The sequence below is a fragment of the Bufo bufo genome, chromosome 2 (genome assembly GCF_905171765.1).
Source record: "Bufo bufo chromosome 2, aBufBuf1.1, whole genome shotgun sequence".
NCBI lineage: Eukaryota > Metazoa > Chordata > Amphibia > Anura > Bufonidae > Bufo > Bufo bufo.
In genome coordinates, this window is record NC_053390.1 from 281,906,100 (window position 1) to 281,932,144 (window position 26,045).

Genomic DNA, 26,045 nt, shown 5'->3' on the forward strand with positions numbered 1-26,045 from the left:
AGTGGTTTTCAAAGAGTTTTTTTATTTTTATGGATAACCTATCCTCTGGATAGGTCATCAGTATCTGATTGGTGGGGATCCAACACCTGGGACCCTCACCCATCATCTGTTTGAGAAGGCGTGACGCTCACAGTAGTGCCATAGCCTTCTCTCAGATCACCAAGCACCACACTGCACTTTGTTTAGGTGTCTGTGCTGGAAAATCATTTCAATAGGGCTGAGCTGTGCCTAGGCTATGTGATCGATGAACGTGACATCACACGAGCTGGAGAGCTACTGTGAGCACCTTTGCCTTCTCAAACAGCTGACAGTGGGTGTCAAATAAAAACACACACTTTTGGAAAAACCCTTTAAATATCTATAAAATGGTTAGTGGTTATACAGTTCATAAGGCTTTCCAGTCAATCATTTTTTTACCCAAGTTTTCCAAATACAAGTTTGTCTTGGAGAAATGACAACAGCCAAAAAACCCTCTATGTGCCGAGAGAGGAGAAGGGTGAACAGTCTGTAGAACAAGATGACGTTTCTAGGAGAGAAATAAAATAGTTATCAAGACACCTCATTTGATGTGGCTCAGTTATAATCAGGCATATCAGTCTCTGAAATATATCAATAGCAAATCACCACGGTGGGGAAAAAAAACAAAAAACACATGTTCTATTTTGGCCATTTTCACGGCCAGATGGACCCAGTTGTATCGGTGGAATAGTTTTTAACTGCCACCGTATAGGGAAATATATATATATATATATATATATATATATATATATATACACATATACATACATATACATACACACAGACGCACTTTTTTTTTTTTTTTTTTTTAGAAGTCTCCATGACAGCACATCCTGAGACTGACTTCCTCTGACAGGACAAGAAAAAAAAAAAAACAGGTTTAAAAACCCCACCCCTACCCCTCATCGCCAGTGTATTTCATTGGAACCAGGAAAAGGGGTAGAACATAAGGCCCCTTGCAGATGAGCGTGTCTGGATGCGTTGCGGCAAACCCGCGCGAGTAGGTACCCAATTGCAGTCAGTTGTGACTGCGATTGCGTTCCGTTGTTCAGTTTTCATCGCGCGGGTGCAAATGTGTTTTGCACGCGCGTGATAAAAAACTGAATGTGGTACCCAGACCCGAAGTTCAGGTTTGGGTTCAAGGTTGTGTAGATTGTATTATTTTCCCTTATAACATGGTTATAAGGGAAAATAATAGCATTCTGAATACAGAATGCATAGTACAATAGGGCTGGAGGGGTTAAAAAAATATATATATATAAAAAATTTAACGCCCCTTAATCCACTTCGCACAGCCGGCATCTCTTCCGTCGTCTTCTTTGAGGAATAGGACCTTTCATGACGTCACTGTGCTCATCACATGATCTTTTACCATGGTGATGGATCATGTGACGGACCATGTGATGAGCGCAGTGACGTCATCAAAGGTCCCTTTCCTGTGCACAGCAAAGAAGAAGACAGAAGAGAAGCTGGACTGCGCGATCAAGTGGATTAAGGAGAGTTAAAAAAAAAAAAAATTTAACCCCTCCAGCCCTATTGTACTATGCATTCTGTATTCAGAATGCTATTATTTTCCCTTATAACCATGTTATAAGGGAAAATAATAATGATCGGGTCCCCATCCCGATCGTCTCCTAGCAACCGTGCGTGAAAATCGCACCGCATCCGCACTTGCTTGCGGATGCTTGCGATTTTCACGCAGCCCCATTTACTTCTATGGGGCCTGCGTTGCGTGAAAAACGCTGAATAAAGAACATGCAGCGATTTTCATGCAATGTACAAGTGATGCGTGAAAATCACAGCTCGTGTGCACAGCCCCATAGAAATGAATGGGTCTGGATTCAGTGCGGTGCAATGCGTTCACATCACACATTGGACCCGCGCGGAAAACTCGCTCGTGTGAAAGGGGCCTAAAATAAAGTAAAATTATCAACAAAAGGGTGTGAATATATGTGCGGTCATGGAGACTTCCAGGAAACTGGATTACCGGTGAGTGTAATACTTATTTCCCCAGTTGTCTCCATGACAGCACATCCTGAGAACTAACAAAGTAAACTTTGGCAAATACCTATGAAGGTGTGAGCCCTCTTCCAAGTGGCCGCTCTGCAAATTTGTTCTAAAGACGCAGAGGCTCTCTCGGCCCAGGAAGTAGACACGGATCTTACTCAATGGGCTCTGAGGGACCGAGGAGCTTCTTTACCGGAGGCTCTATAGGCCTCAGAAATGGAACACCTAAAATACGTTTTTATATATCCTCCAATCCCTGGTGACATCTAGATAATGAAGTACGCTTCTAACATCTAAATTATGAAATCTTGTTTCCTGCTAGTTTTTTGGGGTTGGCACAAAACGAGGGAATAACAATGTCTTGTGACCTGTGGAAAGTAGAAACCACCTTAAGGAGAAAATTGGGATCTAACTTTAACATGAGCTTGTCTTCAAACACTCTAAGGAAGGGCTCCTGGATAGATAAAGCCTGAGGCTCACAAACTCTTTGCGCAGAGGATATTGCCACTAAGAAAATCGTCTTAAGAGTAAGCCACTTAATAGTCAGGGAGTCTAGAGGCTCAAATGGAGAATCTGGCAAACCTGTAAGAACAGTATTCTGGGTTTTAATCTATCAGCCGCTTTTAAAAACCTAGACACCTTTAAAGACTAGTGTTATATAGGGCACCTAATGCGGAAACCTGTACCTTAAAAGGGTATTCGGGGAGAGACCCATATCAAAACCTTCCTGGAGAAATTCCAGGATGAGAGGGATATTGAGGGTGGATTGGTTAAACCTAACACCACACCAGAATGCACATTTTTTCCAAACCTTAAGATATGTCCTAGAGGTATTGGATTTTCTACTGAGCAAAAGGGTATTTACAACCCTCTGTGATAGACCCAAGAGGATGGATTGCTCAGTAACCAGGCTGACAGCTTGAGAAGACTGGGGTTCGGATGAGAGATTGGAACCTGCATTAGAAGATTTTTCTTCTGGGAGAACAGGATTGGATCTTCAAGGCTGAGGGATTTTAACCTCTTCAGGACACATGACGTACCGGTACGTCATGTGTATTTCCGATCACCGCCGCTTGGCGGGCAGTGATCGGAACAAGGTGCCTGCTCAAATCATTGAGCAGGCACCTTGGCTAAATGCGCGGGGGGACAAAAAAAAAGTGGAAAAAAAAAAGTTTCCCCCCATAAAATTTAAAGTTTCAAGTAAAAACAAACAAAAACGTCATTTTCCCAAATAAAGTTAAAAAAAATTGGTAAAAAATAGAAGAAAAATAAAAAATAAATAGATATTCGGTATCGACCGGCTCTATAAACATATCACATGACCTAACCCCTCAGATGAACACCATAAAAACTGTGCTAAACAAACAATTTTTTTGTCACCTTACATCACAAAAAGTACAACAGCAAGCGATCAAAAAGGTGTTTGCCCACCAAAATAGTACCAGTCATCTCATCCCGCAAAAAATGAGCCCCTACCTGAGACAATCGCCCAAAAAAATAAGAAAAACTATGGCTCAGAAAATGGACACACTAAAACATTTTTTTTTTTGTTTTAAAAAACTTACATAAATAAAAAAAAAGTATACATATTAAGTATCGCCGCGTCCGTATTGACCGGCTCTATAAAAATATCACATGACCTAACCCCTCAGATGAACACCGTAAAAAAAAAAAAAAAAAAAAAAAAAAAAAAAAAACTGTGCAAAAAAAACCATTTTTGTCACCTTACATCACAAAAAGTGTAATAGCAAGCGATCAAAAAGTCACACGCACCCCAAAATAGTGCCAATAAAACAGTCATTTCATCCCGCAAAAATCATTCCCTACCCAAGGTAATCGCCCAAAAACTGAAAAAATTATGCCTCTCAGACAATGGAAACACTAAAACATGATTTTTTTTTGCTTCAAAAAAGAAATCATTGTGTAAAACTTACATCAATAAATAAAATTAAAAAAAGTATACATATTAGGTATCGCAGCATCCATGACAACCTGGTCTATAAAAATATCACATGATCTAACCTGTCAGATGAATGTTGTAAATAACAAAAAATAAAAACAGTGCCAAAACAGCTATTTCTTGTTACCTTGCCTCACAAAAAGTGTAATATAGAGCAACCAAAAATCATATGTACCCTAAACTAGTACCAACAATACTGCCACCCTATCCCGTAGTTTCTAAAATGGGGTCACTTTTTTGGCGTTTCTACTCTAGGGGTGCATCAGTGGGGCTTCAAATGGGACATGGTGTAAAAAAAATAAAAACAACAAGTCCAGCAAAACCTGCCTTCCAAAAACCGTATGGCATTCCTTATTCTTCTGCGCCCTGCCGTGTGCCGTACAGCGGTTTACGACCAAATATGGGGTGTTTCTGTAAACTACAGAATCAGGGCCATAAATATTGAGTTTGGTTTGGCTGTTAACCCTTGCTTTGTAACTGGAAAAAGATTAAAATTGAAAATCTGCCAAAAAAGGGAAATTTTGAAATTGTATCTATTTTCCATTAATTCTTGTGGAACACCTAAAGGGTTAACAAAGTTTGTAAAATCAGTTTTGAATACCTTGAGGGGTGTATAAACCATTCCTGACGTCCAGTCCTAACTGAAGGAGTCTACTGCCACACAGAGATCCCTTGGATTGAGCGAGAAGTAATGCGGTACTTTGTGGTTTCCTCTTGAGGCGAACAGATCTAGATTTGGACTGCCCCATTGATTTTGGATCCTCTGAAATGCCGACTGGGATAGGGACCCCAGTCGACTGAGAAAGTCCGCCTGAAGATTGAGAGAACCGTTCAGGTGTACCGCAGCCAGAGATTTTAGGTTCTTCTCTGCAAATAGAAAAATCTGTTTTGAGAGATTCTGAAGGTGACCATGCCTTGTTGGATGAAGGCTACAGCTGTGGAATCATCTGAGTGGACTAGTACATGACGGTTCTTGGATTGGGGCAGAGTTGCTTTGAGGCCTTCCCATATAGCCCGAAGTTCTTTGTAGTTGGACGACATTCTCCTCTGAGCTTCGGACCAAGTCTCCTGAAAGGAACCTGTGGCAGTAAGGGCACCCCAGCCCCAGGAACTGGAGTCCGTTGTCAACGATAGCACCTCCTCCTGGCTCTAAGAAACTCCTAACTCCAGATTCTTGTCTCTGAGCCACCACTGTAAGGAGGTCTTTACCTCTTTGGGTACGGACCTCCTCTGGTCTAGGGTTAACTGAGATCTGTTTCCTGAAGATGAGGTCCTGCAGAGGCCTCATGTGGAATTGGGCCCAGGCGGCAGCTGGAATGCAAGAAGATAGGCAACCTAAAATCTTCATGGGCTGTCTGATCGAACAAAAAGGCTTTAAGAATTCTTGGATCCCCAACTTTAGAACCTGGAGGTTCGGAGATGGAAGAAAGGATTTTTGGAGGACAGAATCCAGGAGGATGCCTAAAAATATTCTTTGATGGTTTGGGATAAGATTTTCCCAGGTTCTGAAGGTGAGATAGGACCACCTGAGGATGAGCTTGTAGGAGATCCGACGTTTCTGCTATAACTAACAGATCGTCCAGATAGGGAATAATTAATATTCCCTTTTGGCTTAGGGAGGCGACTACTTGTTCCATAATCTTGGCTAAGATGCGAGGAGAAGAAGATATTCCGAAAGACAGACAGTTGAATTGAAAGTGATGAATCTTCTCTTTCAGCTTCACTGCAAACCTCAGATATTTTCTGGATAGGGGATGGATTGGAACATGAAGATAAGCATCCTTGAGGTCTATTGTGGCCATCATAGCCTACTTTTTGATGAGTTTTCCGGCGGATTTGACAGTTTCCATTTTGAACCTGCGATAGGTTACGTGTCTGTTTAGTGGCTTCAGATTTATAATGGTCCGGAATTTGCCATTCGATTTCCGAACTAGGAACAATGGGGAATGGTGACCCCTTCCTATTTCCCTGTTGGTAACACTCTATTGCCCCTGGGCATAATAATTCCCTTATGCCTTCGGACAGAGGACCTCTGAGGCTAGGGGAGTTGGATTATCAAGAATTTCTGGGGGGGGGGGGGGGGGGGGGGGAGAGAGAATCCAACTCTATAGCATAACCGTTTTTTACAATACTGATTATATATGGGTCTGCGATGACTTGCTCCCAGGAATTTATGAAGGAGCCGAGTCTTCCCCCAACACGAATGGTGTCATTGCTTGGAAGAGGAGGAAGAATCTCCCTTGTTGGGGTTAAAAAGAAAATTCCTTTCTTTACCGCCCTTGGCATAGCTCCACCTTTCCGATTTTCCTCTATCTGATCTGTATCCTGCTGTTTACGAAAAAACTGCCTTCGGGAAAACCTTTTTTGTGGTCTGCAGCATTTTCTAAGATTTTTTCCAGATCAGGGCCGAACACATACTTGCCTATGGAATGGTAAGGATATCAATTTGTTTTTAGAGGTCATTTCACCAGACCAGGCCTTCAACCACAGGACTCTTCTAATGGTGTTAGAGAATACTGCTTTATGGGCAGAAAGTCTTAGAGACTGGCCTTTCTCAGAAGGGGAAGGCTGTTTAAGATCTGCTCTCTTGGGGTCTTGTTAATTAAGTGAAGCTCTAATTGCTCCATCCACACCGATAAGGCACGAGCTACACATGTCGCCGCCACTCCGGGTTTTAAAAGAGCAGCCGTAGCGTCCCACGTTTTTTTAAGGAGGCTTTCTGCCTTTCAGTCCATCGGGTCCTTTAGCTGCGCAGCGTCCTCAAAAGGAAAGGACCGTGCGCTTTGCGACCTTGGCCACTGAAGCAGAATCTGGGAATGGACTCCCAGTCGGTGCAATCTGCCTCGTATAATAATAATAATAATAATAATAATAATAATAATAATAATCTCCCCTCATTCACTTGCACGCGCAGAGGAAGTCACTCCTTGATGCTGAAGGACCTGTGCTCAAGCATGATGATGTCACAACACGATCATGCCGGGAGCAACTTCCTCTGCGCGTACAAGTAGATGAGGGGTTTTTTTGCCTAAAAAACATTACTACTGCAGGGGGACACTATGGGGTACATGAAAAGCAGATGCAAAATTGGTAAAAATTGTGATTAAAAAAAATTGTCAGTTTTTTCATTTTTTTTGCTGTCGTGGGAGTATGGACTTAGTCAATGACCCGTTTTCACACACATCTGAGTCAAAGGGATAATGATTTTTTTTTTTTTTACTTCTTTTTTAAATATAACAAGAGTATTCTTCAGCTATTTTGTTACCAAGAATGGGATGTCTTAAATATAGAGGCTATTGTACACTGCCCGTCCCAAAAAAATAAAAATAAAAAAAGTCACCACCAAAAATAGTCGCTGTGGCATTGTTTCGATAAGCTTCTGCAATGTCACAAGATTTATTTCCATCCAGTGTTACATAAATTTTTTCACCAAGATCTTGCATTGATGATGGTAGAGTCTGACTGCTGCGCAAAGCCTTCTCCAGCACATCCCAAAGATTCTCAATGGGGTTAAGGTCTGGACACTGTGGTGGCCAATCCATGAGTGAAAATTATGTCTCATGCTCCCTGAACCACTCTTTTACAATTTGAGCCCGATGAATCCTGGCAGTCATCTTGGAATATGCCCGTGCCATCAGGGAAGAAAAAAAATCCATTGATGGAATAACCTGGTCATTCCGTATGTTCAGTTAGTCAGCTGACCTCATTCTTAGAGCACATACAGTTGCTGAACCTAGACCTGACCAACTGCAGCAAACCCAGATCATAGCACTGCCCCCACACGCTTGTACAGTAGGCACTAGGCATGATGGGTGCATCACTTCATCTGCCTCTCTTCTTACCCTGATGCGCCCATCACTCTGGAACAGGGTAAATCTGGACTCATCAGACCACATGACCTTCTTCCATTGCTCCAGAGTCCAATCTTTATGCTCCCTAGCAAATTGAAGCCTTTTTTTCTGGTTTGCCTCACTGATTAGTGATTTTCTTACGGCTACACAGCTGTTCAGTCCCAATCCCTTGAGTTCCCTTCGCACTGTGCGTGTGGAAATGCTCTTACTTTCACTATTAAACATAGCCCTGAGTTCTACTGTTTTTTCTTCGATTTGATTTCACCAAACATTTAAGTGATCGCCGATCACGATCATTCGAGATTTTTTTTCCGCCACATTTCTTTCTCGAATACAATGGGTCCCCACTATCCTTCCAGTTTTTAATAATGTGTTGGACAGTTCTTACCCCAATTTTAGTAGTTTCTGCAATCTCCTTAGATTTTTTCTCTGCTTGATGCATGCCAATGATTTGACCCTTCTCAAACAGACTAACATCTTTTCCACGACCACAGGATGTGTCTTTCGACATAGTTGTTGAGAAGCAACTCATTGCACCAGTTGGGGTTAAATAACTTATTGCCAGCTGAAAGATAATCGCCCATACCGTAATTTTCCAATGGGAGGCTCTTAACTAGTTGCCTTGTTAAATGTGTATTTTACGGGCAGCATAAACTAGCGAAAATATACAAGTGATGTGAGGAATTACTTTAACTAAAACTTACTCTGTCTATATTGATGCCTTTCTTCTGAGCATAGGCCCCCCAGAGCATAAAGACCAAGCCATCCAGATTTTTGTTCAGCCAGGACACTACTGAATCTGTAAACTGCTCCCAGCCTTTGTCCTTGTGAGAGTTTGCATTGTGCGCGCGAACTGTTAAGACAGCATTTAGTAGGAGAACTCCTGAAAAAGAAAAAAAAAAAAAAGAAAATCCCACAATCTCTGAATATTATATTTTTTTATTACATACAGCAATTGCTTATACAAGGCTACTTTCACACTGGCGTTTTGGCTTTCCGTTTGTGAGATCCGTACAGAGCTCTCACAAGCGGTCCAAAACGGATCAGTTTGTATTCTAATGCATTCTGAATGGAAAAGGATCCGCTCAGAATACATCAGTTCAGTTTCCATTCCGCTTTAGAGAGGGACACCAAAATGCTGCTTGGTGTCCGTCTGATGAAACTGAGCCAAACGGATCCGTTCTGGCACACAGTGTAAGTCAATGGGGACGGATCCGTTTTCACTGACACAATCTGGCACAATAGAAAACAGATCCATCCTCCATTGCCTTTCCATGGTGTTCAAGACAGATCAGTCTTGGCTATGTTAAAGAGAATACAAACTGATCCGTTCTGACCGGATGCAGACGGTTGTATTATCTGAACTGATTCGTCCATGACGGATCCGCACAAAACGCGAGTGTAAAAGTAGCCAAATAGTGTTATAAAGAAAACTCCTGCCCATGTGTTTCATCAGAGCAAGGAAGAAGGTCTCTACTTAGGCCATTATTGTAGATTGCGGCTTCCATTTAAAAAGGAGAACTCCTCTAAAGCTGGTTTTCATATTTAGTGCAATAATGTGCAAGGAAGTGGCAACAACAATTTTGGGTCAAAGCAGCCCCCCTCCAGGAAGACCATATAGCTTGAACGTCATGGTTATGCGATGATAAATGAAGCTACATACATGTACCAGGGTGATACAAATTACATAATGATTACCTTGCTTAGCCCACCCAGTGAGATCTCCATGTCCTGGGTGCACAAAGCCATCAATATCTGTCTGCAGCTCCTTGTACATGTTTTCCAAGCTGAAAACAGAACATGTACATTTCAAATAAGATGCAACATAGGGTTAACTGAAGAACTTTTACCTAAAGGTATCATCAATGTCAGGAATCAAGAAGAGGTCTAGTACAAAGTTATCGGTGATTCCGATAAGTGAGGAAAATACTGTACACTGTATGCAGGGATCCGGGCCCTGCAACTGCAGCGTATCCTTCACCAGACACCCTTACACACCGGGCAGAGAGTGGCCCCGTACCTCCTGCAGCATCACATCCTGGAGTTCATAGAACTCCCAAAGAGCCTGGGAGATCAAAGCTGGGAGCACTGGGGACCTCTGATTCTGGACCCCGTGTATCTGGCAGCACAGGGGGCACATGTTAGTCCCCGCAGCGGCCGCATTCTCCTCACTCCTATTTCGACCTAACCCCACCAAAGTCAGGAAATGGCTGCACAATAGCAAGTGAGGGAAGCCATCACAGGCAGGGAGCATTACACTCCAACCCCCATCATTGTACACTTATCACACTCCAACTCCCATCATTGTACACTACAGCCCTCATTAGACTGCAATATGTGTATAATGATGGGGATCCCGGGATGTGAGGCGGCTGCAGAGGAAACTGGAGGGGGAGAAGGCGGCATGTCGGAGAAATCCCCGCCCAGTTTTCTTAAGCTTAAAAAGACATGCACAGATGGTTTGTGCCATAATTTGCAACTTTTTACACCTGAACAGTGGCGTAAAACCATTAGTAAATGTCCACCCATTCCCTTTAATGTAAAATAATGGGAAGTTAAACTGGTGAAAATTAGAAAGCCTTTTTACCTTGGTGGGGGTGGTACAGGTTTTTGAACACTAAAGCACAGCCCATGAGCTTGGTTTGGTCCATGGTAAGGGTCCTGTCCCAAAATTACAACCTTCACCTAGAGGATATAAAAAAAAATATATATTATAAAAACATGCCTATATGCCCTACTAAAGCCTCTCACTACGCATATATGAACAGATGAAATACATTTTTCTTCCTGCGGAAAAATGGGGACACATGGAGCTCCTAACTGAGCTTAAAAGGTTAAATACATAGCGGGAGATTTATTAAAATTGGTGCAAAAGAAAACTTTAGTGATATCTAAATATATGCATGTTGTATTGTAAATTTCCTTCTGGAATCTTGTGTGTGAACAGGCACTTATAGGTCTTTTCTACACCATAGTTAATTATGTAGGTGACTACCACATTTATTGTTCTCACAAGATGTCACAGGGGAGATTTATCAAAACTAGTGTACAGGAAAACTGGCTTAGCTGCCCATAGCACCCGATCAGATTCCACCTTTCATTTTTCCGAGCACCTCTGAAAACTAAAAGATGGAATCTGATTGGTTGATATGGGCAACTAAGCCAGTTTTCCTTTACACAAGTAAGGATGTAACATCACCATCTGAAACAAGTCAGCGAGTCCAGTAGACATCAGCAACACTTTTAAAAGATGAATTAACCTTTTCGCTACCAGCGCAGTACATGTACAGCACTGGTATCGCTGTGCAAGTATGACGCCTGCTCGCGCGTGCAGCGAGCGCTATGGCAGGCAAGTCTCTGCTGTTTCAAACAGCAGAGACCTGCGGCTAATTACCACTACCGGCAATAATGCGGTAATTAAATGCTTTAGATGCCGTGATCAAGTGAGATCACGGCACCTGAATGCACAAAAACCCGGAAGCGCTAAGTACTGGAGCCCCTTGCGGCCAATCGGGACTTCAGTACATGCGCTGAAGCATTTCTACAAAGGAGTTGCGGTATCCGTACTTTGTGGATCTGCGGACTGCAAAAAACATCTGGTCATGTGAATGTAGCCTTAAGAAGAAACAGTCCAAATAGGAATCTTTCTTGTTTCTCGTCACTTAAGAGTTAAATGGCATTTACGGCTGGATAAAATGTGCAGTGAGACACAGACCTTCATGGACCTACATGCTGATTTCAGTCATCTGTGACAATATATAGTAATGTAAGTGATCTACTGTAAAACCAGAACAATCTACTCCCCACTGCTATGCACAGTACTATTCACAAGAGCCTTTAGACGCTCCACATGTGAACATATGTTATGGTGGGGGGCGTGGCCTAACCGCCGATGTAGAAAGACGCATGGCGCTGAGCTCCTGGATAGTATCCTGTATATAATCGCTCACCCGCTTCCTATCTGACCTCAGAGGAGACCGATCGTGACTGGAAGCCTCCCTGAACGCTGGGGTTTACTCCGGACTCGATATGACCCGCCAAAAGCAGAGGGAGAAGGAGAGTATGGACGGCAGCACAGACACGCCGGCTAAACAAAATGGCGCCGGGCAGAATGCTAAGATCTCTGATGTGGCGGCGAAGCTGGGGAAGTTTGCCCGTACCCCAGCAGCTGCAGTAGCTGATCCGGAGCCTGATGCTCAGATGTCCGATGAGGCTGGAGGAGAGGAGTTCGTGGATCAGGCCTCATATGCATCGGTGACAAAGCTGAAGGTGGGTCCTGAGTTGCCGCCAGAAGCGGAGCCCATTTCTGAACCCACTATAGCGGACGTATATAAAATGGTGGCACAATGCAGCACAGCCCTCACGTCCCTAAATACCAATATGGGAGGCCTAAAGGAGGAAGTTTTGCTGATAAGGCAAGATATGCGGCAGTTTAAAGAAAGAGTGGGAGAGTTGGAGGGTCGCGTTAGCGACATGGAGGACCAGCTACCGCCTGTTAAAAGGGACTTGCAACGAGTTATACATAACGTATCCCTACTCATATCCAAATCTGACGATATGGAAAACCGTCTAAGACGGAATAATGTGCGGTTAATTGGAATACCGGAGCGTACTGAGGGCTCAGACCCTGTCTCATTTATGGAAAAGTGGCTGGTGGACATAATTGGGAAAGAAAAGTTATCCCCACTCTTTGCAATAGAACGTGCACATCGAGTGCCATTTCGCCCGCCGCCTCCGGGGGCGCCTCCAAGACCTCTCCTGATTAAAGTCCTACATTATAGAGACCGGGATGCCATACTTAAAGCAGCCAGGGATATCCCTGATATTCAAATTGGCGATAGCCGAGTTCTAATGTTCCCGGACTTTTCTGCAGAAATACAGAAGAGGAGAGCGAAATTTTTGGCAGTAAAGAAGAGATTGAGATCATTGCAGTGGCCTTATTCCATGTTGTATCCGGCAAAGCTTCGGGTGGTGGCGAATGGATCCACACATATGTTTGAGGATCCGCTAGAGGCAAGCCAGTGGCTGGACACTCATGAAAATGATCGGCGTGACAACAATACCTGATGAGATGGTGATATCTGCAATGGAACTGTTTTTGTTTTTTCTTGTGTCCTTTATTTGACACACAGTAATGCTAGAAATAGTATTGAGTTATCTAATGCTTTTCTAAAAAGGAAGGTTTTATATGTTGGTTTTTCACTGGTTTGGTTCTACACTGTATGGGTTAATATGTGGTCGGGGGGGAAGTTGGGTGAGCCAACACACTGGCGCATCCAGGGTGTAGCGCTGGTATAAGCTAAGCACTTATTTTTTTTCATCTGTGCCTTTAGTGTTAACCCATGACGGTTAGGTTCACTTTCAATGTCTATGGTGTACCCCTGTTTATTGGGTTCATGACTGACAGAATGTTTAGGGTAGTTTGGGGACAGTTGGGAGGGGGGAGGGTTAAGGTAGGATATATTTTCAGTATTACTACTAGGGGCAGGTTTGCTTGGGGTTGTCGGCACCACACTCTGCATTTGCTTATGAGATACCATGATGTCTTCCGTTAATATTTGTGCATGGAATGTGAGAGGAATGTCTTTGGCATCTAAACGTTCAGCTATTTTCCATGCTATAAAAGATATACAGCCAGCTATTGTATGTTTATCTGAGACCCACTTGACTGCCGATAAGACACACCTAGCACATAAAGCATGGGTGGGGTGTGAATTTCACTCTACATACTCCACACATGCTAGAGGGGTTAGCATTTTGGTGCATAAAGCTATTCCGTTTAATGCTCAGGAATCGTACGTTGATGATGATGGAAGATTTATATGCATAGACTGCTGTATTTTTCAGTTTAGGATTATCTTAGTGGCGGTGTATGTTCCCCCTCCATATTCGGCTGAAATTATGAAGATGGTTATTACCTTTACTTCTAAATTTCCGTTAGTTCCTACATTAATTGTAGGTGACTTTAACACCTATCTCAATGGTTTTTTGGATAAATTTCACAATGGGTCGGGAACATACACTGCTGCCCCTACCTCTCTGGCGAAACTGATGGGGGAGATAGACCTGTGTGATATATGGAGAACCAAATATCCTGATCGGCGTCAATATTCATGTTACTCAGCATCACATGGCTCCCTGTCCAGAATAGATTTGGCAATAGGATCCTCATCATTGGTAGCCCTAACAAAAGAGATTTTATATCTGCCACGTAGCCTTTCTGATCATTCTCCACTGTTGATTACACTGGAGGTGGGGAGGCACATATGTGCTCCTAGACCCATCTGGCGATTAAACCCATTCTGGCTATCAATAGTGGATACAGGAACTGATATATCTAAAGCTATCATTGACTTTTTAACTATTAATATAGGCTCGACTTCAGGGGCGGTGGTTTGGGACACCCTGAAGGCGTTTGTGAGAGGTTTATACATTAAGCGCATTAGTGTTAGGAAAACTAAAAGTCGTCTTCTGGACAGGGAGCTATCAGATAGAGTTACGCAACTGGAAACAACGTATATAACACAACCCACGTTGTCTAATGAAGCACAATGGAAGGAAGCTCAGAAGCTTTTGAGGGAACATATACAGAATAGAGCAGATGATAAACGTTTATTTATGGCCCAGAGGTATTTTGCTGAAGGGGAAAGTGTGGGGCATCTGTTGGCTACAATAACTAAAGCACAGAATGGTCCCTCCTGCATAGCCTCGCTCAGAGGAATAGATGGACAACTAATAACAGGAGATGAGAATATCCTGGGAGAATTTTATACCCACTTTGGAGAGGTGTATAGGTCCAGACTGGTCACCACTACTTCTGATAGAGCTGGTTATCTTGAAAGAATTAGTGTCCCTACCTTATCTATGGAGAATAGCTCACTTCTTGAGGAGGATATAACCCTGGAGGAACTGGAGATGGCCCTGAATTCTATGCCTAATGAAAAAGCACCTGGTGCCGATGGTCTTCCTGGGGAATTTTATAAAAGGCATGGGGAGATATTACTTCCACATTTATTAACGGTTTTTAAAGATGCATACGGTGAAGGTAAATTGCCATGTTCCATGAGAGAAGCCATAGTTGTAGTGATACCCAAGCCGGGAAAAGACCCTTCGCTCGTAGATTCATATAGGCCTATCTCACTCCTAACGGTGGATGTGAAAATTCTGGCCAAAGTCTTGGCTAATCGTTTGTCTAGGGTCATTCAATCTATTATTCATGATGATCAATCTGGGTTCATGCCTGGAAAATCCACGGCATTGAATCTTAGGCGCTTGTTTATAAACCTGCAGTTGGAGGGGAGGAAAGGTCAGGATAGTGAAGCTGCTGTGATCTCACTTGACGCTGCCAAAGCTTTTGACAGCGTTGAGTGGGAGTATTTGTGGGCGGTCATGACTAGGATGGGCTTTGGAATAAGTTTTCTAAAATGGGTCAAGCTTCTGTACAGTGAGCCCAGAGCCAGAATTAGAGTAAACGGACAATTATCACCCTCGGTTGCATTGGAGAGGGGGACGAGACAGGGCTGCCCGTTGTCTCCCTTGCTATTTGCAATAGCAATTGAGCCATTGGCGTGCCTTTTACGATCTACTCCACTGATGAGAGGGCTAGGGAGGGGCTCTAGTGAGGAGCGCGTATCTTTATATGCAGATGACATGCTAATCTATGTAGGTAATCTGGTGGATTCCATAGACTCCATAATCTCTATAATATCGCAGTTTGGTGATCAGTCTGGACTTCGTATAAACTGGGATAAGTCAGTAATTCTCCCGGTATCGTCTCGAATGCATACCACTCATGCTACTTTCTCTGAACTCAAGGTGGTGCAATCTTTTAAATATCTTGGAGTGACTGTGTCAATGAACCCTGCAGATTATATTCCTAGTAATTTAATACCCTTGTTAGGGAGGTTTAGAAGCAAGGTTGCTGTTTGGCATAAATTGCCTCTCTCTATGATCGGTAGGGGCAATTTGCTTAAAATGATATTCATGCCTCAGTTGCTTTATATTTTGCATAATTCCCCCATATGGATCCCAGTGCACTTCTTCCATAAAATACAGCAGCTGTTCCGATTTTTTATTTGGAAAAATAATAGAGGAAGAATAAAATATGAAATTCTGCAGAGGAATAAAGAAGCCGGTGGTCTGGCCTTGCCTAATCCTATGCTCTATTTTCTGTCGGCTCAACTCCAACATTTTAAAGGGTGGGGGGTAATAGATGACATGGGAGGGAAGAGTGGTCAGCTGATAAAGTGGGCTGCAAATAGGTCTCCCCCGTTGGTAGCCATTGAAGGAGAAATAAAAGGAGAAATGGGAAATATTCCGACCTTGATTCTTATGAGGAAAGTATGGAATAAGGCAAAGAGTATTTTAGGGATGACAGGATTGATGAACATCTCGCCCTTATGGCATAACCCCGCACTTCAGGAATTGGAAAATCTGAATGGATTCTCCCAGTGGAATAAAAAAGGGGTATGGAATCTGAGCCATATTTATTTTAAAGGAACTTTAAAACAATACCAACAATTGTGCTCTGAATATGGGCTGCCCTCTTCACAGTTCTATCGATACTTACAACTTAGACATGCTTTAGAAGCTCAATCTAAGATAGCCCCAGTGACATTTATGTCAAGCCAGACATTGAATATGGTGGTTGCAGCTGGTTCAGTGAAGGGAGCAATCTCCAGGGTGTATCAGGCCCTATTAGAGGACTTTCTTAAAGGGTATCCATTAACAAGTAGACGTCAGTGGGAAAAAGATCTAGGGGTACTCACGGATGAGCAGTGGACTGAGGCGGTGGAACTTACCCCTACTTTATCCCTTAGTGAGGCAGCACGGTTATCCCATCTATATTTAATACATAGGGTATATAAGACCCCAGTGTTCTTGCATAAAATAGGCTACAGAAATAGTCCAGCCTGTCCGAAGTGTGGAAGTGATGAAGCTGACCTTCTACACATGATGTGGTCATGTTCATCACTGTCATCTTATTGGAAAGCAATACTACATCTGGTGAACAAAGTATATAGTGCTAGTTTTAAGTTGGATCCCAAACTGTGTGTATTAGGCCTGGTACCAGATAATAATTTACAGTCTGTTATAACTACTGGAATAGGTAGAATGTTATATCAAGCTAGGAAAACATTGGCAGCAAAGTGGATCCAGCCCATACCTCCTGATATATCAGAATATGTTGCTAGATTAAATATTGTGATTCGTCTAGAAAGAGGAGTATATCAAAAAAGGAAGTGTCTGTCCAAATTCGAAGCAATCTGGGGCAGCTGGATTGATAATTCTGGGTGCTGTAGCTCCTGGCTGGCACTTACAAGGACTTTTTCTATGACAAGGTGAATGCAGTGAGAATGGATGATATATATAGAATATTGGATGGTGGCAGGTGTGTGGGGCATTTATAGAAGCCTGATAGTGAGGGGGTTACCTGGAACTAGAATGTGGCTGTATGGGAAGATTGATGATGGACTAGGATGTTATATGGAACATCGCTGATTGGAATTAGATGATGGTAGATGGCTTATTTAAGAGTAATGTGGTGCCGACACCCCGAGAGTGATGACTAAGGAAGATGTTTTAGGAGTGTGTCCTGCCTTAAAGGGATTAGGGAGGGGGGGGGGGGGGGAGGTATGGGTTTATTTGTTTAGGATGGATAATTGTACTCACATTGAAGATACTTTTGATACCAGAGGCTATATGTGGATTTATGCCATGTCCTATGTAGATATGTGTAATAGAATGTATATATTATATACTATATATGACAGATAATGTATACATCTGTGGTCTACAAAATATCATGTTAATGTGATAAAATAAGACTGGAAAATGTTAATAAAGAAATATCTGATTTAAAAAAAAAGAACATATGTTATGGTGCTCTTAGACAATAGAAAGCTGCAATCGAAACTTCAACCTTTCCGAAAACAATGGGATTAACATAGTAGGATAAACAGCCTCCTTGCCTCTTACTTAGGTAGACACAGGCACTTACGTCTCTGACGTCACACATCTGCGTCCAGGTAAACACCTGATGTGGAGGAGGATACACCGTGCATCGTTTTCTTTCTTCTGAGACAAAACTAGTAAGCTAAAGAGGGGGGGAAAAAAATATGTAGTAATTTTTATATTAAGAATTTAAATTAGAGTGATGTTGTGCAGGCCTATTTGTGCAGTTTTTGAAGCCAATGTCAGGTGTGGCTCATACAAGGAGAATTATTTAAGGGGTTAGCCACTTTTTGGTTATGGCATTATACTAGTCAGCCGCTATCACTTGGACAGGACCTCTATGCAGACAGCACAGAAGATTTGCCCGACAAGGGGACATGGCTTATAAAACATAGAATACTAAAACTAGTAAGTGCCATATAGTCATCTTATAGTCATGAAGTACAGAGGACGGACAGGACAGACTATGGTGACGTGGGGCTGTGGTAATGGAGACTACAAGTGCTGCTGCTCACCAGACACATCCCCACCTCTTCTCTGTACTTCATGTCTCCTCATGAACTAAATTCACCTTCAGCTGAAGTGCTTATCATCTGCATTCAGGATCATAATCCCTGACAAGTAGGGAGGTGGAGGAGGATGAGGCAGCTCACCTCAGTGTTGTAAATAACTTGTCCTCCTGTGTGAGTAGGACAGGTTTTGTGTGTACTAATAGGACTCCGGCCATTTTATGTCTCCTGATTGCTCTCCAGACAAAACAAATGTCACGACCCATCACTGACCCTGTTGTGCCTGGGGTCAGAAGGTCGCAGCAGCTGGCTACGCGCACATTTCTCAAGAGATCGCTCCATGATCTAATGGTGAGAATAGATTCCGGTCCAGGTTTTCCCAGCTTAGGCTACTTTCACACTTGCGTTGTTCTTTTCCGGCATAGAGTTCCGTCACAGGGGCTCTATACCGGAAAAAAACTGATCAGTTTTATCCCCATGCATTCTGAATGGAGTGTAATCCATTCAGTTTGCATCAGGATGTCTTCAGTTCAGTAGTTTTGACTGATCAGGCAAAAGAGAAAACCGCAGCATGCTACGGTTTTCTCTCCGGCGAAAAAAAACTGAAGACTTGCCTGAACGCCGGATCCGGCATTTTTTCCCCATAGGAATGAATTAGCGCCGGATCCGGCATTCAGAATACCAGAATGCCGTATTCGTCGCTCTGGCATGCGCAGATCGGTAAAAATGTGAAAAAATGTACAAGACGGATCCGTCGGTCCGCATGACAAGCGGAGAGACGGATCAGTTCTTGCAATGCATTTGTGAGACGGATCCGCACCCGGATCCGTCTCACAAATGCTTTCAGTCAGCGGCAGATCCGGCGGGCAGTTCCGACGACGGAACTGCCCGCCGGATCACACTGCCGCAAGTGTGAAAGTAGCCTTAGGTTAGTAACAGTTTATAAGGCCGAAAAAAGAAATCTGTCCATCCAGTTCCTCATTGAATTCAATCCTCAGACTTTTTTTTTTGTCCCATTTAGGAATCTGTAGCTTTTCCTTTCAGCTGTTCTCCGTCAGCTACTATATATTCTCCCTTTCTACCTCCCTTGTTGCCAGATATTTCTGTCCAGATTTTCTATTCTGACCTCTGGTGGAGTTGGAGTTGCTGTGGAGCTGTTGGATCTCCGGTTGTCTCCCTTTGGGGATTGTTTGTGGTGTTTTTTCTTTCCCTGTTGTTACCCTAGGTGTCAGTGGTGAGGACTAGTGCTCCCACCACCCTATTCGCTACCTAGGACTTATTTCAGCCAGGGACTATGCAAGTGATCGGCGTACAGGTTAACAGCCCGTCTAGGGACATCAGGGCAGCCAGGTGCAAGTGCTAGGTGAGTTAGGGGTCACCACTCCTCCCTCTCCCTAGTTAAAGGGTACTCCCCTTCCCTCCCCCTCTGCGCTACACGTCTGTTACCTGCCAACTCAGATGTGATAAACCATTGTAACTAATGAACGCTATTTGTGAATATATTTATAATAAAGTAATATTTAAGCATTTTCAGTTTTTATTTTCTTTATTCGCAGAGAATCCTTAACCCGTTCGCTACCAGCACCGTACATTTACGGCGCTGGAGTGATGTGTAAACATGGCTGGCAGATCTCTGCTGTTTCAAATTACCGTGCCCAGCAATAATGCCGATTGCAGTAATTGAAGTGGACTGAGCCTCTAGGTGCTGATTTTATGCCCACATAGCACCTAGAGGCTCATTAGCATATAATAAAAAGTGCATTTTTTCCAAAAAACGGCTGCAGGGACTAATGTTAGAAACACACTGTTATGTAGTGCTGACATTAGCGCATCGCTATATCAGTCAGCTACATAACAGTATTTCTGGTGGTAGAAGCCCTTTAGTGTTGAATCTATTATTATTATATAGAAAAAACAAATCAAACATAGCAACCATGACATTGTATGAAAAAGATATCTCCAATTCCAGATCCACATGAAACATATAATATAGTGCAAAAATATATATAGAGAACAACATAACTCCCTGGGCCGCAACAATGCGGACCAAAGAAGACAATTACCACAAAATAAAAACTTAAGGAGTGACTCAGCAATGAGAGATACAAAAAGTGTAACTTGAAGAGCCTTGACTGCTGAAAGAAAAGGTAATAGGAACTCAGGTCAAATTCCTAGATTATTCAATAATGGCAAGTTAAACAAAAGGCTACTAATATGTAACTCATAGTGAAACAGACTAAAGTGTAAAACTAGCACAGACAGAGGGACAGACAAGAACAGAACACGACAAACAAAAGACAGGGGAGGGAAGGGAAGAGGGTGGGAATAAGGAGAATGACAAGAAAGCATATCAAGGAGGCCAGGTGAAATCACCTGTTGGTAGAAGCCCTTTAAGTGTTTATGCTGCAATTCTTATTTTGGCCACCAGATAGCAGGCCAGGCTTAGTAATGAGCCATTTCTAGTGTAAATCTCATTTTAAAAATCCTTTATAGAACAAAATTAAAAAACATTTATAGGCTCATATATAAGCTTCAAAATCACATATTTTTTTTAATATTAAATATATAAAAAAAATATATAAATATATTATATAATTTCTGTATAAATTCTTTATAATTTCTGTATAATGAAAAATCTAATACCTAAATAACAATAAATATAAACATCATGGGTATCGTGACCGAAAAAACGCCCATACTACGGCAAATTGCTTAAAAGTGTCAAAATGCCCGATTTACAATTTTTTCATTGCTTCTCTTATTCCCAAATTTTTTTTTACAAAATGTGATCAAAAAGTCACGCACACTCCAAAATTATATCAATAAAAACTACAGATTGTCTTGCAAAAAATGAGCCCCTGAACAGCTCAGTATTTATAAGTATAAAAAAAAAAAGTTATGGGGGTCAGAATATGGTGATGTAAAAAAAAAAAATAAAAAAAAAATAAAAGTTTAAATTAATTTTTACACTAGATATAAAAAACCTATACATATGGGGTATCGTTGTAATCTTACTGACCCAGAGAATGAAGGGCATGAGTCAGTTTTGCAGAAAATAAAACGCCCTGGGAACAAAACCCGTAAAACGATGGAAGAATTGTGGGGTTTTTTCCAATTCCACCCTATTTGGATTTTTTTTTTACCGCTTCCCACTACATTTAATGCCATAATTAATGATGGCATTAGAAAGTACATCTTGTCCCGCAAAAAATAAGCCCTCATACAGCTATGTGACCGAAAAAAATAACAAATTTGGCCGTGGAGATTGACATATCCATCTTCGCCTTTCTCTCACACCATAGCTCGTAATTTTCCCTGGCTACCCTCCATTTTGTTCTAGTTTGATCTGAAGGTGTGGTCATATGCTCAGTATAGGCTGAGCTGAGCAATTGACTATATTTTGTCAACTCATGCGCCACTTTCCTCTTGAGTCCCTGCGTATATGCCATAATGCGTCCTCTTAGCAACGCTTTATCAGCATCACAATAGATGGACGGTGAATCTTGATAGGAGCTGTTATCTCCCTTGTATTCCCAATACCAACCCCTAAGCAGGTCCGCGAAATTTTCATCATGGTATAAGAATGATGGGAACCGCCATATAATGTCTGAACCCCTGGGCTGCTGTTCTGCTATATTTATGGAGATGGGGGCGTGATCGGATATGATTAGATCGTGGATCTTGGTTCCTAAGATTCTGTTAGATTACCAGAAGCAAGAAGATAGTCAATTCGCGACCACGAGTCATGGGGGTTAGAGTAGAAAGTATATTCCCTACTATCTGGGTTTAAAAGCTGCCAGGAGTCTATCAATGCAGTATCTTCCATAAATTTTACCAAACGCCCCTTCAATTATGGATAATCGCTCATTAGGTTTCCGTGAAGATTTCCTGTCTTCCCTCGGGGAGTATACAGCATTGAGGTCTCCCCCCACCACCTTATTGGCTGACGCATCTTTGGCAATAATCCCAGCTAGATCAGATAGGAAGGGCCTATTATCTCCATTAGGGGCATAAACGTTATAAATCGTCAATTCATCCGTTCCCAGCGAGATTCTCGCTGTACACCATCTCTCCTCGTCATCACACGACTGGTCCAGGACAAGAGAGGATAAATCCTTATGCAATAAGATCAACACTTCCGCTTTGCGGTTGATCGCAGCGGAGCCCACCACAGTTCCCACCCACGTCTTCTTCATTCTGACATAATCCTCCTCTGCCAAATGAGTCTCCTGTAAGAGGGCTATATCAGTACGAAGGTTCTTTAGGTGCCTAAGTATTTTGTTGCACTTTTGAGGAGAGCGCAGCCCCTTAACGTTCCAGGAAACTATTGTCACGGCTGAGGATGGGGGAAATCCTCAGCCGTGTGGAGCCCGGTGATGTTACGGCTGCTTGGCCATGAAGACAGGATTAGGGAGCAGGTCACCTCCTAAACGCATCCCTAACCTGACCCTGGCTCCTAGCTACATGAGCCAACCTTGATGGTAGGAGGGCCCATGCTCCGGAACCTAAAAGTCCCTGCTAGCCCTCAGGATGACCCTCACTTAGGAGCTGAGTAAGACAAGCCCACTCCTCCTTGACACGGAGGAGCAGGAGTCTCAACGGCCAAGCTGCAGGAAAAGGGGAGACATAAACAGCTCTATGGATATGGCAGGTGAACAAAGAGTTCCACCTACCTGCCACAGCCTTGCTGACTGGATCCCTGTGTTAGCAGGGTGCAGATCACAAACGCATCCCCACACAGGGACCCAGATCCATAGCTGCACAAAATCACATATAAAACATCACACGGACATCACACAACTAGAAATAACTAAAGCGACATTATGGTTATGACATTAAGGTTTATGACCACAGGGGTGGCTCTTACTGGCAGGTAATAAATACATGAGGCTGCTCTCAGCTAAGCATGGCTGAAGCAACCTGAAGGCCTGCAAAAGCAGTGAGGCTTTATAGGCCAAGAAGCCACACCCCACAGTCGGACACACCCAGTGATCACACACACTAGGAAGGGGATTAACCCTTCCAACACCAGGGAAGGGAAAACACCACTTAAAGGGAACGTGCACACAATAACATAAAACACAGTGCACACATCCACACATCACACACAAAACCGCATGCGCAGGGTAGCGAGCTGCATGGCACAGCTCAGCCTGCTACGCTGCCACATACATACTGTTGCCAGCGGCAACCACAGGTGAGGCCAATACCACAGCCCTCACCTGTGATTGAACACCAATGAAAACCGCTGACAACCGCATGCGGTTCAGGAGTCACGGTCATAGCCATGGCCGTGACAACTATTCTCATGGAGGTTTCCATCGAACGTTAAATCGCAAGTGAAAATGGGGAGAGGCAGACATTCTATAGTCAAGAGCAACATTTACATTTCCCATAATCCCTTCAAAATAACAAAAAAAAAACAGCAACAAATAAAAAAACTTAAGGGCTCTAGGCCCTAGATATGACCCTAAAGGCCATCTTCGATCTTTTTGAGTCTTCACTTTTTTCCCCATGTGTAAGCGAACGATCAAAATACTGTGATCGTTTCACTCCCCAAGCTACCCTGTAGCTGGAAACGTATTTCCATCATCGACTAAACAGAGCATACAAATAATGAAGAAGATGTGGTACCGTATGACCCGTCCCTCGGACCACCTCTCTGGCTCAGGAAACCGGGGCCCCAGGGATTAGAGGATAAACTAACATCCCTGCAGGAGCAAAATTCTGCCCCCGGTCGCCTCAGCCCAAAAGTCTGGCCCGAGCAATCGCAGCATTTCTTGCTAACCACATTCTAAGATATCTTCGATATCTTCCTGGCCCCTGATCACTTCAGATAGGTCGACAACTGAACAGACCGTACTAACAATAAAGGGACATGATATACTGTTTTAATGAATCCACCTCCCGGATTCAGGAAACCGGGCCCCAGGGATTAGATGGAACTTGATCGTCCCCACAGGAGTGAAATCGCCCCCGGCCTCCCTTATCCAAAAGGCTGATACTACAACATACCGATTCTAGCACTTTGCAGTCCGTGTTGTCCCCTGGACCTATGCAATGAAGTATGTTACGTAACACAGCAGTCAGTTCATCTTGTCTTGCGATGCCGACTTGAACCGCTCGTGTCAGCCTGACATCGGCGGGTCTTCTGTAAGGCCACTGGATCCCCAGTCCCGATCACGATGTCGCGGCGACCTCGACAATCCCCGAGGAGATGGCGTGTTTCTTTCCAAGGAGTTGGACACTTCATCCGGAGAATGATACAGCGTGGAAGAGCCGTCTGAGCGGTAGACTCGAAGTGAGGCCGGGTATATCAGTGCGAATCTGACATTTCTGTTATGTAGCTGCGTACAGATCGGAGAGAAAGCCTTCCGCCTCTTAGAAACTTCCGCAGAATAGTCCCCAAACAGCAACATTTTCGCCCCTCTCAGCACGATAGGACCTTTGCGCGCTTTATAAGCTCTGAGGATGGCTTCCTTGTCAGAGTAATCTAAGTAACGCATAATGACCTTTCTAGGTCTGGCGGTCGTCACTGCGGTTATTCGGGCCCACTGTGTGCGCGCTCCACCTTGCAATGGCGCGAAATCCCCAGAACACCGGGTAGTTCACCTTCACAGATGGCCAATAATTCTCCCGCCGGGATCGCCTCCTGTAGACCCACCAGTCTCAAATTATTGCGTCTGGAGCGGTATTCTAAATCCTCCATCTTCTCACACAATCTCTTGTTTTCTGTGAGTACTTTTTGCAATTTGTGAAGGATCGATTCTGCAGTGTCTTCCATCACCTGTATTCTGGACTCTGCCACATCGAGTCTGGCATCATGTTGTTGCACAGTGTCCTGCAGCTGTTGCATAACATGGGTGACAGAAGAGGCCAAGGTTTCCCGTAGGTCAGGAGCCAGGTGAGCAGCGACCTCCACTGCGAGCGCTTTGTAATCGATATATTTTATCAGGGAGTCCGGCATAATATTCTGTGCCTCGTTCCCCTCTGTTAGCTGCTCCGGCTGGCTATGGGCCGCGGCAAGGTCCGCCGCGCCTGAGTTCGGCCCCATATTGGAAGGCATCTCGTCCTCTTGCAGCGGCGATGAAAGCACTCTGCTCTTTAGTTTTTTTGCCCATGCTTACAAGGTACCGATCCATACAGCGTGATCGTACCCTGTGTTCCCCTTCCCTACCGCAGAAAGGAAAACGCACGGGCAGTATGTCTCGGTTTGTGGCAGGTAGTTGGGGAGCTCAATTTCCAAGCGACTTCACATGGCGGCGCCGGAACCGGAAGAGACTTGAAACATTTTTTACGGCTTTTTTTCATACTAATCTACAAAGGAAGTCAGAGTTTACATACTTTCCTGTATAGAAATGCATGGCTTGCAAACACCACAAAAAACTCCACTAAAAACACAAAAAAAAAAATAAAGACAACCTGCTTGCTGAGACACTCCTGCAGATATGAACACTGGCTTACTTAGAATCAAGTCCCAAGAGGACTTATCACCTCCGCTGCCCTGTCTGGTTATCAATTACCTTTTTTGCCTGTTTCTAGGTGAAAAAGTAGTAAATTTGACATCAGCGCATTTCCAGCTCCAGCACGGCCGCTACTCAACCCCTATCCCTTCCATCTGTTGTACTTGGCGTGATTGTCTGATCCCTTGGCGGATTGGCCATAAACCCTACAGGGAGATTTTCCTTTGGGCTTATGCGTAGAGGGCTTCCCTCCTCTTGGCCACACTGTGGTATTTTGTTCTGC

At 43.5% G+C, this 26,045-nt stretch overlaps 1 protein-coding gene across 1 annotated transcript in view; it reads right to left on the reverse strand.

The window, feature by feature from the left end:
* Positions 1-26,045, reverse strand: part of UNG (uracil DNA glycosylase) — a 27,425-nt gene continuing 1,380 nt past the window's right edge. Inside the window, exons 3-7 of the mRNA XM_040416604.1 lie at positions 17,837-17,932; positions 10,424-10,521; positions 9,535-9,623; positions 8,541-8,719; positions 1-526 (exon numbers count right to left, since the gene is read on the reverse strand). Coding sequence (XP_040272538.1) covers positions 386-526; positions 8,541-8,719; positions 9,535-9,623; positions 10,424-10,521; positions 17,837-17,932 — 603 coding nt within the window. The 3' untranslated portion in view covers positions 1-385. The remainder of the gene's footprint in view (positions 527-8,540; positions 8,720-9,534; positions 9,624-10,423; positions 10,522-17,836; positions 17,933-26,045) is intronic.